Source organism: Salvia splendens, chromosome 15 (assembly GCF_004379255.2).
Source record: "Salvia splendens isolate huo1 chromosome 15, SspV2, whole genome shotgun sequence".
Lineage (NCBI taxonomy): Eukaryota > Viridiplantae > Streptophyta > Magnoliopsida > Lamiales > Lamiaceae > Salvia > Salvia splendens.
The window spans coordinates 12,890,505-12,901,664 of record NC_056046.1 but is presented as its reverse complement, the minus strand read 5'-3'; the positions used below and the strand labels follow the sequence as shown (position 1 = coordinate 12,901,664).

The 11,160-nt window shown below is 38.2% G+C and overlaps 1 protein-coding gene across 2 annotated transcripts; it reads left to right on the top strand.

Annotated features, from left to right (window-relative positions):
- Positions 1-646: 646 nt before the first annotated feature.
- Positions 647-6,609, top strand: LOC121768116 (cellulose synthase-like protein D3). Of its 2 annotated transcripts, none has more exons than XM_042164490.1 (4): positions 647-1,007; positions 2,057-2,983; positions 3,458-4,265; positions 4,651-6,609. In XM_042164490.1, the coding sequence occupies exons 2-4, from the start codon at positions 2,097-2,099 to the stop codon at positions 6,400-6,402; spliced, it is 3,447 nt and encodes a 1,148-aa protein (XP_042020424.1). In that variant the 5' UTR covers positions 647-1,007; positions 2,057-2,096; the 3' UTR covers positions 6,403-6,609. The 2 variants fall into 2 exon arrangements, with proteins under 2 accessions (XP_042020424.1, XP_042020425.1); XM_042164491.1 differs by lacking the exon at positions 647-1,007 and adding an exon at positions 1,101-1,687.
- Positions 6,610-11,160: the final 4,551 nt, after the last annotated feature.

Genomic DNA, 11,160 nt, shown 5'->3' with positions numbered 1-11,160 from the left:
ACGAAAACTACCTAATTTAAAAATTGAGAATTTTAGGATATCAAATCCTGTTCAGCATGGAATTTGAGATATCACGACACAATATAATTTAGAATATTCCGTCAATATTCTTTCCTCAAAATTACTTAGTCCTCACTTCTCCGTTAAATATTTCTTGAAAAGAAATGATATTTAACTACGTCATTTTTTGTTTGCAGCAAACACTACGCTACTTTCCAGTAATATGAATTCTTAAAAAAAAATTAAACCTGGTAAAAGAAAATGATGAATTTAAGTAAATATATTATACTACTAGTATTTATTGAAGTTTTATCACAAATTAAATTAAGCTTGAATAAGTAGTGAGTTTTATAAAGTAGGAGTATTCGACAATCAAATTAACTCAATAATAAAAGAACGTGATCGCTTTATTAATTTATACCTGTACATAAATGTTAAAAAAATCTGAATTGAATCAATAATAAAAGAATTTAATGAATGTTAAAAAATCTGAATTGAATCAATAATAAAAGAATTTAATGAATGTTAAAAAATCTGAATTGAATCAATAATAAAAGAATTTAATGGAATTGAATAAACAAGAAAATAAAAGCGTGTAGATGAATGACAGGTGTGAGGACTAAATATAGTATTGATTTATCTGATCCTCTACATGCCGGTTCTAGCAATTGTAATATAGTAGCAGAGGATCCTGACCTTGTTCGAGGACATTCCCACTAAACCTCAATCTTCGCCTCACTGTCCGTCCAATCTATCTACATCTTGTTTCAATTTCAAAACTCAATCACTAAAAACGGCTAAAAGGAATAGAAAAAGTTCAATTCTTCGCTTCAACACTTTGCCCCACCACCATTTCCGCCATTGTTTCACATTCAAAAACACAAACGAACAACTGAATACACAACCTACTTTGCTTCTTCATGTTTCAATTCCAAAAGCTAGCGCCGCAAAATCAACTTTTCTCCATGAGCTAGATTATTTCCATTTAAGTTTTTAAATTTTCAAAGGTATAGTTTTTGTCTTGAATGCTCAGATCTCGTCTGTTTGTGAGATGCCGCTATCTTAATTTTAGCTCATTGTTCTAGAATGAGTGTCATTCTGTTGAAGTGGGGAATTTAGACGGCTGTTTAATGCCGTTTGAATGCGTTAGGTTTCTATTATACTTTTTTTTCCTAGAAACTGAGTCTTTGGTTTGGTTTGGTTTGGTTTGGTTTGGTGTGGAAAATTTAGAGAGAGAGAGAGGGCTAACTAGTGACCGGGTCACATATAGCAAGTGTGTTACAGTTGTAAATTTGTTTGCAAACCGTGTGTGTGTGTGGGAAATGAATAATGAATGTATATTGCCGTATGTATAAATTTGTCCCATTATTTAATTACTAGCGTTTGAAAGTTTCTTAATCGTTCTGGAGGGAGGCCGTTTCATTGTTTTTATATACAGAAATGGTCTTCGCTTCTTTTAAGTAGACTGAGTAGCATAGATGATGTGATATATTTCCATCCATTTTCTTGTTGTACATACACGATCTTCTTCTTGCTCACACGTTTTCAACACCTTTCCTTGCGTTTTACTTCTTCATCTGCTCATCTTCTTTCGTATTGAGGTGTTTTGTGTTTTGAAGATTGAGACCATTAGGTGCACATGGTGTGATCTCTGATATCTGTTCTATCTGTTCTTTACAGAAAATAGGTAACTTTTTTGTGGTTGAGATTATCTCGACTTTGCACAACTATTTTATTTAGTTCTTTTACTGGCAAAGATTTGAATTTGGCCAAAAAAGCAGCTGCTTTTTTTGCTTTTCCTGTAGAAAGAAATGAATGAGTAACGTTGTAGACAGAGAAAGTGTTTTGTGATCTATTCTAATAAGCTATATTCAATTTTGGTCTATTAAAGGTCTTGGGATGGTGTTTTTTCACTTTAAAAAAGATCGTCGGAGAAAGAATGTTTGATTTTAAAAATGGTGAAAAGTAATCTGACCGTTAGCAGAATATACATCATGTTGGTGTTTCATAACTTAAGAGTTAAATATTTGATGTTTGGCTCTTTGATATGTTTCAGGTTCTGGTGAGTAGATACTTTGTTATTGCATAGATTGGTAATGGCAGGAAGATCCTTCAGGCCCTCTGATTCGCAGCCAGGGAGGGGCCTGATTCCTCCCAGTGTAACCTTCACAAGAAGAACATCGTCGGGCAGATATGTGAATCTGTCAAGGGAAAGTCTTGATAGTGAGATGAGTGGTGCTGAGTTTGCGGAGTACACAGTGCATATACCACCAACACCTGATAATCAACCAATGGATTCTTTGACCATTAGGGGGGAACCTCTGATTTCACAGAGGGTCGAGGAGCAATATGTGTCTAGCTCTTTGTTCACCGGAGGATACAACAGCGTTACCCGTGCCCACTTGATGGATAAGGTGATTGAATCTGAAGCAAACCATCCTCAGATGGCTGGGGCAAAAGGTTCGTCCTGTGCTATACAGGGCTGCGATGGAAAAGTTATGAGTGACGAGAGGGGTGAAGATATTCTTCCATGTGAATGTGATTTCAAGATATGCAGGGATTGCTTCGTTGATTCTGTCAAGGCTGGTGGAGGGATCTGTCCTGGTTGTAAAGAGCCATATAAGAATACAGAATTGCCCGATGAGTCAGCTGAGCCTGGTCAGCCATTGCCTCTTCCATCTAATGCTGGAATGTCGAAAATGGAAAGGAGGTTGTCCTTAATGAAGTCAGCCAACAGGTCTGCAATAGTGCGGAGCCAGTCTGGATTAATGAGGAGCCAAGCAGGGACGGATTTTGATCATAATCGATGGTTGTTTGAGACTAAGGGTACCTATGGATATGGTAATGCCATATGGCCAAAAGATGGGGGATTAAGTGAAGATCAAAATGACGAAACAGGCGAGCCTCCAGAACTTTTCAACAAGCCATGGAGACCTCTAACCCGTAAACTGAAGATACCAGCTGCAGTACTCAGTCCATATAGGTAAATACGTTGGCTGTTTTTGTTTTTATATTTTGCTTGATAGCATTTTCAGATTTTCGTAGTGTGTTTTCGTACAATTTCTATCTTGAATTGACTTATCAGGTATTTTAATAAGTAAATCGTAAGGTGTATTAGATGATAATGTAGAAATTCAAGCAATTCATTTCTTACCTGAGGATACATCTTGAATAATTTAAGTTGTCTGTTATAGTTCAGAACCAGATTTTGTGGGTTGTGCATTTACAATGTGGTTATGACTTATGAGACTACATTAAAATCTGTACAAGAAATCCCCTAGCAGTGATAAATGATTTTGAACATATTCCTGCAATGTCTGGATGCAGACTTTTAAGTGCCTTTTTTTTCATTGTTCTTATTTCTATTATTTTGATTGGGCATAACCCATCTGTATAAATTTGAATGGATATGGTATAAAAGCTGACAAGCATCTCTCTTCATTTCTTCTTCCTCCAGGCTGTTAATTTTTATCCGTATGGTTATTCTTGGTCTATTTTTGCAATGGAGGATCAGCAATCCTAACGAGGATGCAAGGTGGCTGTGGTTGATGTCTATCATCTGTGAGATTTGGTTTGCCTTCTCCTGGTTACTCGACCAACTTCCGAAGTTCTGCCCTGTTAATCGTGCTACTGATCTTAACGTGTTAAAAGAGAAGTTTGAAACACCCAGCCCAGCCAATCCAACTGGAAAATCCGATCTTCCGGGAATAGATATATTTGTTTCTACTGCTGATCCAGAAAAAGAACCTCCACTTGTTACGGCAAACACTATTCTGTCTATTCTTGCTGCTGATTACCCTGTCGAAAAGCTCTCCTGTTATGTTTCAGATGATGGAGGTGCCCTCTTGACATTTGAGGCCATGGCAGAAGCTGCAAGTTTTGCTAACTTGTGGGTGCCATTCTGTCGAAAACATGATATTGAACCAAGAAATCCAGACTCTTATTTCGGACTGAAAAAAGACCCATTTAAGAATAAAGTGCGCCCTGATTTTGTAAAGGATCGCAGAAGGGTTAAGCGTGAGTATGATGAATTCAAGGTTCGGATCAATGGTCTTCCTGATTCAATCCGGCGTCGCTCTGATGCATATAATGCTAGAGAAGAAATCAAGGCCTTGAAGCTTCGGAGACAGACTGCCGCGGATGAAATATTAGAACCTTTAAAGGTCTCTAAAGCAACTTGGATGGCAGATGGGACTCACTGGCCGGGAACTTGGGTGGTTTCTGGTCCGGAACACTCTAGGGGTGACCATGCAGGAATTATACAGGTATATGCTCTTTATAGTTGTTATATTTTCTGCTCAAATGATTTGGATATTAGTATGTATGTATAAATCCTTCAAGATTGTTGCCATTTCGTTTTAGCATAACATCTTTCTAAACCAGTTGACTTAATTGTCACTTCTGACTCATAAATCGCCTTTAATTACAGTATTGACGTAGGTATAATTAAACAATTCTGAGGAGCTGTGAAAGCAATATTTTTGCACTTTGGCAAGCAACTATTTTCTATGCTTATTGATTATTTTGGGGATTTTTTTGAAGGCTTGAACTTTTGTTACTTCCTTTTACTGAGAAACTATATTTTGTTCATCCCTCTTAACTTCTTTGTATTGTTGACTCATTAACATTTTTGTAACTACGAAACTGCAGGTCATGTTGAAACCACCAAGTGATGATCCTCTAAATGGAACTGATGATAGTAGCCCACTTGATTTTACAGAAGTTGACATTCGGCTACCCCTGCTTGTCTATGTTTCTCGTGAAAAGCGTCCAGGATATGATCACAATAAGAAGGCAGGGGCCATGAATGCTCTCGTTCGAGCTTCAGCCATCATGTCTAATGGCCCATTCATTTTAAATCTTGACTGTGATCACTACATCTACAACTCACAGGCAATAAGAGAAGGCATGTGTTTCATGATGGATCGTGGTGGAGACCGTATATGCTATGTCCAATTTCCTCAAAGGTTTGAGGGAATAGATCCATCTGATCGCTATGCAAATCATAATACTGTGTTCTTTGATGTTAACATGCGTGCTCTAGATGGGCTGCAGGGTCCAGTTTATGTTGGAACTGGATGCCTCTTCCGTAGAACTGCACTTTATGGATTTGATCCTCCCCGATCAAAAGAACACTCTGGCTGTTGCAGCTGTTGTTTTGCTAAACGGAAGAAGACTGCGACGATTAAAACTGCACCGGAGGAACACAGAGCTCTTAGGATGGGAGATGACGATGATGATGAAATGAATCCTTCTCTTTTCTCTAAAAGATTTGGTAACTCGAGCTTCCTGATCGATTCCATCCCAGTGGCAGAGTTCCAAGGGAGACCACTTGCCGATCATCCTGCTGTAAAGAACGGACGACCACCTGGTGCTCTTACCATTCCTAGGGAACTCCTTGATGCATCAACGGTTGCTGAAGCCATTAGCGTGATCTCGTGTTGGTATGAAGACAAAACTGAGTGGGGTAACCGGGTTGGATGGATTTATGGGTCAGTGACTGAAGACGTGGTGACAGGATATAGGATGCACAATCGAGGCTGGAAATCTGTATATTGCGTTACTAAGAGGGATGCTTTCCGTGGCACTGCTCCTATCAATCTCACAGACAGACTTCATCAAGTCCTCCGTTGGGCCACCGGGTCAGTCGAGATCTTCTTTTCCCGTAACAATGCCGTGCTAGCTAGTCCAAAAATGAAGATTCTACAAAGAATTGCTTACCTGAATGTGGGTATCTATCCTTTCACCTCTTTGTTCCTGATCGTGTACTGCTTCCTTCCTGCGCTATCACTCTTCTCCGGTCAATTCATTGTCCAGAGTCTAGACGTGACCTTCCTCACATACCTCCTCGTCATCACCTTGACACTTTGTGCATTGGCCGTGCTTGAGATAAAATGGTCGGGCATCAACTTAGAGGAGTGGTGGCGTAATGAGCAATTCTGGCTGATAGGAGGCACGAGCGCTCATCTTGCAGCCGTGCTTCAGGGTCTACTGAAGGTGATTGCTGGGATCGAGATCTCGTTTACTCTGACATCAAAATCCGGAGGCGACGACAATGATGATGAATTCGCGGATCTGTACATCCTGAAATGGAGCTCGTTGATGATCCCACCTATCACCATCATGATGACCAACTTGATAGCCATTGCTGTTGGCGTCAGCCGGACTATATACAGCAACATACCGCAGTGGAGCCGTTTGCTCGGAGGCGTGTTCTTTAGTTTCTGGGTGTTGGCTCATCTGTATCCATTCGCCAAGGGACTGATGGGGAGACGAGGAAGGACCCCAACCATCGTGTTTGTCTGGTCGGGTCTCATTGCCATCACCATCTCCCTTCTCTGGGTCGCCATCTCTCCCCCGGAGGGCGCTACTGGAATCGGAGGTTCGTTCCAGTTTCCATGATCTTTCAGACATGTTTATTTGCACAGATATATGTTGGGGGTTTATCCTCTTTAAGTACTCCATGTTAGTTAGATCAATGTTGCAACTTCTTTTTATTTATTAATTTTTGGCATGGTTAAATTAAATCTTATAGAGGATAAGACAAGATTAGATGACAGATTCTCTGTCATGGAACATTTAAGATATAGCAGCTTGCTTTATTCTTCATCTGCACTTCATTTTATTTTCTTGCTGAAAAAGGAGAGATTATCAAATGGCAGGTATGCAAGTGCTTAAAATAAGAGGTTTATATTAAAAATAAAAATTTCAAGTTCCTTCTCTATGAATGTATATGTGCTTGCGTATATATAATTGAATTTGAATATCCGTTTTATTGTGGTTTCAAACTTTCAACCGGTATTCATTTGACTCAATAGGCCTTTGAAATTTGTGTGTCTATATCATAGTAGAATTAATTCTAGAAAAGTAGTAAGTTGTGATCATTCTTTGAATGAATTTTACTACAGTTACGAATATAAGAATAAGGGTCTCCTCGATTTGCCACGTATAATTTTCTTTTATTGTTGTTTAAATTTAAATAGATTAGAAGAATGACCAAATTTAGGATTTTGGATAAAATATTAATATAGTATATAAAAAATATCAACATGATTCCTTGAATATATATGTTATATTGACATATTTTGATACAAAAATATGAAAATTCAAACAAAAATTCAAATTTTGACATCGAAACGTATGCAAGTGAGATTTCGTTAGAATCCTTATAAAATTATCTTTAATTTGATATATTTTGTGTAAAAAAAATATAAATTGGGATAGTTATAATCATTTAACGTTTTGGGATATTTTTTAAAAGTTGGTTATAACTAACTTTTTTGTTAATTGACATTAATATACTTAATTGAAATTTTTTTTGTATTCTATTGATATTCGTGAATGAATGATTTTATACCTTGATTTAGTGGTCTAATGCCTATCATTTAATTGTAGTTAGCAATTTAAGAGGGAGTTAGTAAAATATAACACACCCTCAGTATAAATGTATTTTTATAAGTTTTAAGAAATGTGAATAAATATAAACTGAAAAAGTTATTTGAATGTTAGTTTTAGTTTTATATTTTTTTTTCAATAAAAAAAATAGTTTTGTTTATGATGATATAAAGGTTAATACCGTAATTGGTCAAATATGAGAGTAAAATAGAAAATGTGGATAATGTAGAAAAGTGATAAAGGAAAAAATGTTGGAATGTCAATTATCCTAATGAAATATATTAATATAAATTTATTATGATTTGTTATTTCTTTGATTAGGACAATTGACACATTCTCAACATTTGCAACATTTTTCTTTTAATTTCTATCTTTTAAAAAGTTCCTTTATGGTTATGAGTTTATCTCTCTTAACTTATAATGCTTTCTTTTACTTACTAGCTCGATTATCCAAATATTTTTATAATTCATATTCTTAAGATATTACACTTATATTTATGTACATTTATCTTTTCTCTTAGTGTGTACTAATTCATAAATAAGTTCACCCAAACCTATCCTTAGAGCATCCACAACGGTGATGGGAGTGAAGGCCGCCGTCCGTGCCAGCGGCGAGGACGAGGACCGCCGCCGCTGCGCTCGCGCCGCTGGCACGGCGCTGCTCGATGCATCGAGCAGCGCCGTGCCAGCGAGCAGGCGACGTGGCGGCTTATGATTGGGCAACGGCATAGCCGTTGCCTTTGAATTATTATTTTTTATTTTAAAAATCGTTTTTAAATTATATAAAATAATTAAAAAATTCCAAATCCCAAAAATATGGTCGTTTTTTTTCCCTTTTTTCTGAATTTTTTTGATTTTTTTATTTTTTCCCCCAAAATCATCTATAAATACACACATTCATCATCCATTTATCACATCAATTCATCTCTCATTCTTAATTCTCATACAAACTATCAACACATTCATCCCTCATTCAAAACCTCAAATGGATTTCACCCATATTATGGCGGAAGCGGAACGCGAAGAACAAGAATACTACGAACAACATCGTGCCGCTTACGAAGCATATGTCGCGGCGAATACCCTCGCTCCTCCTCCTCAACGAACCAGATCAAATCGGCGCTACATTCATCGTGACCGGGAGGGAGCCCACGAAAGGCTCGTTGCCGACTACTTTGCCGACCAGCCGCGGTTTCCGGCTGAATTTTATTTGTCATTTGTAATATTATTTAGGTTTTTTTAATGAATTTTAGTATTATTGAAATGTTATTGTTTAATTGAATTTTAAATTAATTGTGTTCGTCCTTGCGGAAGAGCATAGCTATGGGTGTTGTGCTCTTACCAGAGAGCAGGCAGAAAAAGTGGGGCCGGGCCCACAACCGTGCCGCTGATAAGAAGACGGTTGTGGATGCTCTTAGAGTAACTTTCATATTATAACCTAAACTTTGTTTGGTTATCTCACATCAGAGAAAACAAATAAGTATGCATAATCATTGGCCAGCTGTGGATGTGAAAGAATAGACAAAAACATGAAATAACTTCAAAATTACACTCGAAAACATTAGAAGAATTTAGTTGTGGGCCCTCTATCTACGTCCAAGTTGATAAAAAGAATGCTAAACTATTAATAAATGCATCACAATTTCACACCCCCAGTATCAACACAAATGATAGGATAAATCCCCTATAGGGTTGATCGGCGTCCGTAGATCGGCGATCGATAAATGTCTGTCACGTGCAAGTGCCCGTCGAGCAAGACGGATTTCTCACTTTGGAGAAGAGAATGAACGATAATATTGATATTTTTGATTGATTTCTCAAATGATTACAATAACTCCAATTTATAATGCTAATAATAACTTAATGAACAAGAAAACAAAGATATAGAAAAGATATGCAAATCCTAATTTATCTAACTAATAACGCTGGTATCAACAAATTAGTGGTCTTCATTCTAAATCTTTAATTAGTTATTTTGTTAAATGTATATGTTTATTCATAGACTTGGTAAAATATAATTTCAAAAATAAAAGTCAGGAAAAAAGTAGTCCCCCATCAGCGTCGTATTACAGCTGCCATTCCCCTTTCATCTTCCCCACCCTGTTTATTTTATTGACAAAAGGACCAAAATTGATGATTTTATTAACCAATTATAGATTCGAAAATCAAATTGATTGGGGTAATTTATTGGTTGGATTATTTTTTCTTGGCTTTATTTGATGAGATGCAATCACGCGAAGTAAATTGTCGCAACTAACTGTGACATCTAATCGAATTACATAAAAATTCAATTCTATTAGATGTTAAAGACGAATATTAGTAGTGATTTATTCACGTGAAAGTTATTCTATTTTTTTTGTTTGATGGGATACGAACTAAACAACTAAATAATAATTGCAAGCCCAATAGCGGTGACGGCCCATCAGCCCAAAACCCAAGAAAGAGTATCAGTTCGGCACAACCAAAGAGTTCGGTCACAGCCCATAGCTCGGTAAAAGCCGACCAATCGAGCTCAACTCTCAGATCGGCAAAAGCTGATCGGCAAAGTTCAGCAGTTCGGTCTCAGCAGTTCGGTCTCAGTATTCGACCGAACAAGGAGATAGTGGACTCATGCAGGATCTCCACGACCTCCACTACACCCACGATCTATTTAGTGGTATTAAGCAGTTATCAACCCCACTACCAGGGCTGCAAACCACGATCTTAGTTCGAATGTATAAATAGAACTTAGATCAGATAGACCAGGGTTAAGCTCTCTAGATCCTGAATCTTATAGCAAATCAGTATTGTAATCTGTAAGCGAGACCAAGCAATACAAATTTGCCCTCTCTTCTTCCCATGGACGTAGATTTACCTCAGTAAATCGAACCACGTAATTTTCCGTGTTGTGATCATTTATTACTTGCATTTATTCCCATAAAAAATTCGCCACATCATCACTGGCGCCGTCTGTGGGAAACAGAGAACCAAAACTGTGATAAAAGAGAGTTTTTGATCCTCTTCCACCAAAAAATGCATACCAGATCACATAATACCCATACTTCCGTCCGTGATGAACGTGAGGAAGCTAGTCCAGCCCGTAGGCCCGGAAAACAGCCTCGGGAGAAATCTACCTCCAGTTCTCACGGTGAAAGAACAAACCACTCAAAAAGTCATCGCACCGAGTCTCCACAGCAGCTCGCTTTGAATGAGGCTGTCAAGTCGTTCTTGGCTGAGAAGCAGGATGAGTTCTTAACATTCCTGCAAAAGAGCCAGAAGCCGGAGAAGAAAACGGCGGATTCTCCCTCCGTCTCCAGACATGAAAGTCACTACCGCAGTAGTGTCGCACCTTCCAGGAGAAAGAATCCTCACCACCGACATGTTCCTTCTCCTCCTTGTTACCGAAATCACAGGAGAACTCCATCTCCACCATACCGGAGAGATGTCGGATTCGCTATGTATGGAGCGCTGAAGACTCCATTCTCGGATGATATCACCAGAACTCCATTGCCACAGAATTACCGAACTCCGTCAATGACTTATGACGGGTTAGTGGATCCTCATGATTTCCTGGGACGCTATCAGTATAATATGGCGAACCAAGGTCTCAATGAGGTTCACATGTGTAAGCTGTTTCCCGAGCTGCTTATCGGGAACGCAAGAAGGTGGTTTGACAGCCTCCCTCAAGGGAGCATTAGATCTTACAGAGATCTAATGGATGCTTTTCACAGGAGATTCTTCCAGAAAGCGGAAGCCCCGAATCACTTCGGCTCAGCTGCTTTCTAT

Coding starts and splice junctions, on each gene's coding strand:
- LOC121768116 (XM_042164490.1), top strand. CDS start 2,097: ATGGCAGGAAGATCCTTCAGGCCCTCTGATTCGCAGCCAGGGAGGGGC. Junction 2,984..3,457: donor GCAGTACTCAGTCCATATAG/GTAAATACGTTG, acceptor TTCTTCCTCCAG/GCTGTTAATTTTTATCCGTA. Junction 4,266..4,650: donor ACCATGCAGGAATTATACAG/GTATATGCTCTT, acceptor ACGAAACTGCAG/GTCATGTTGAAACCACCAAG.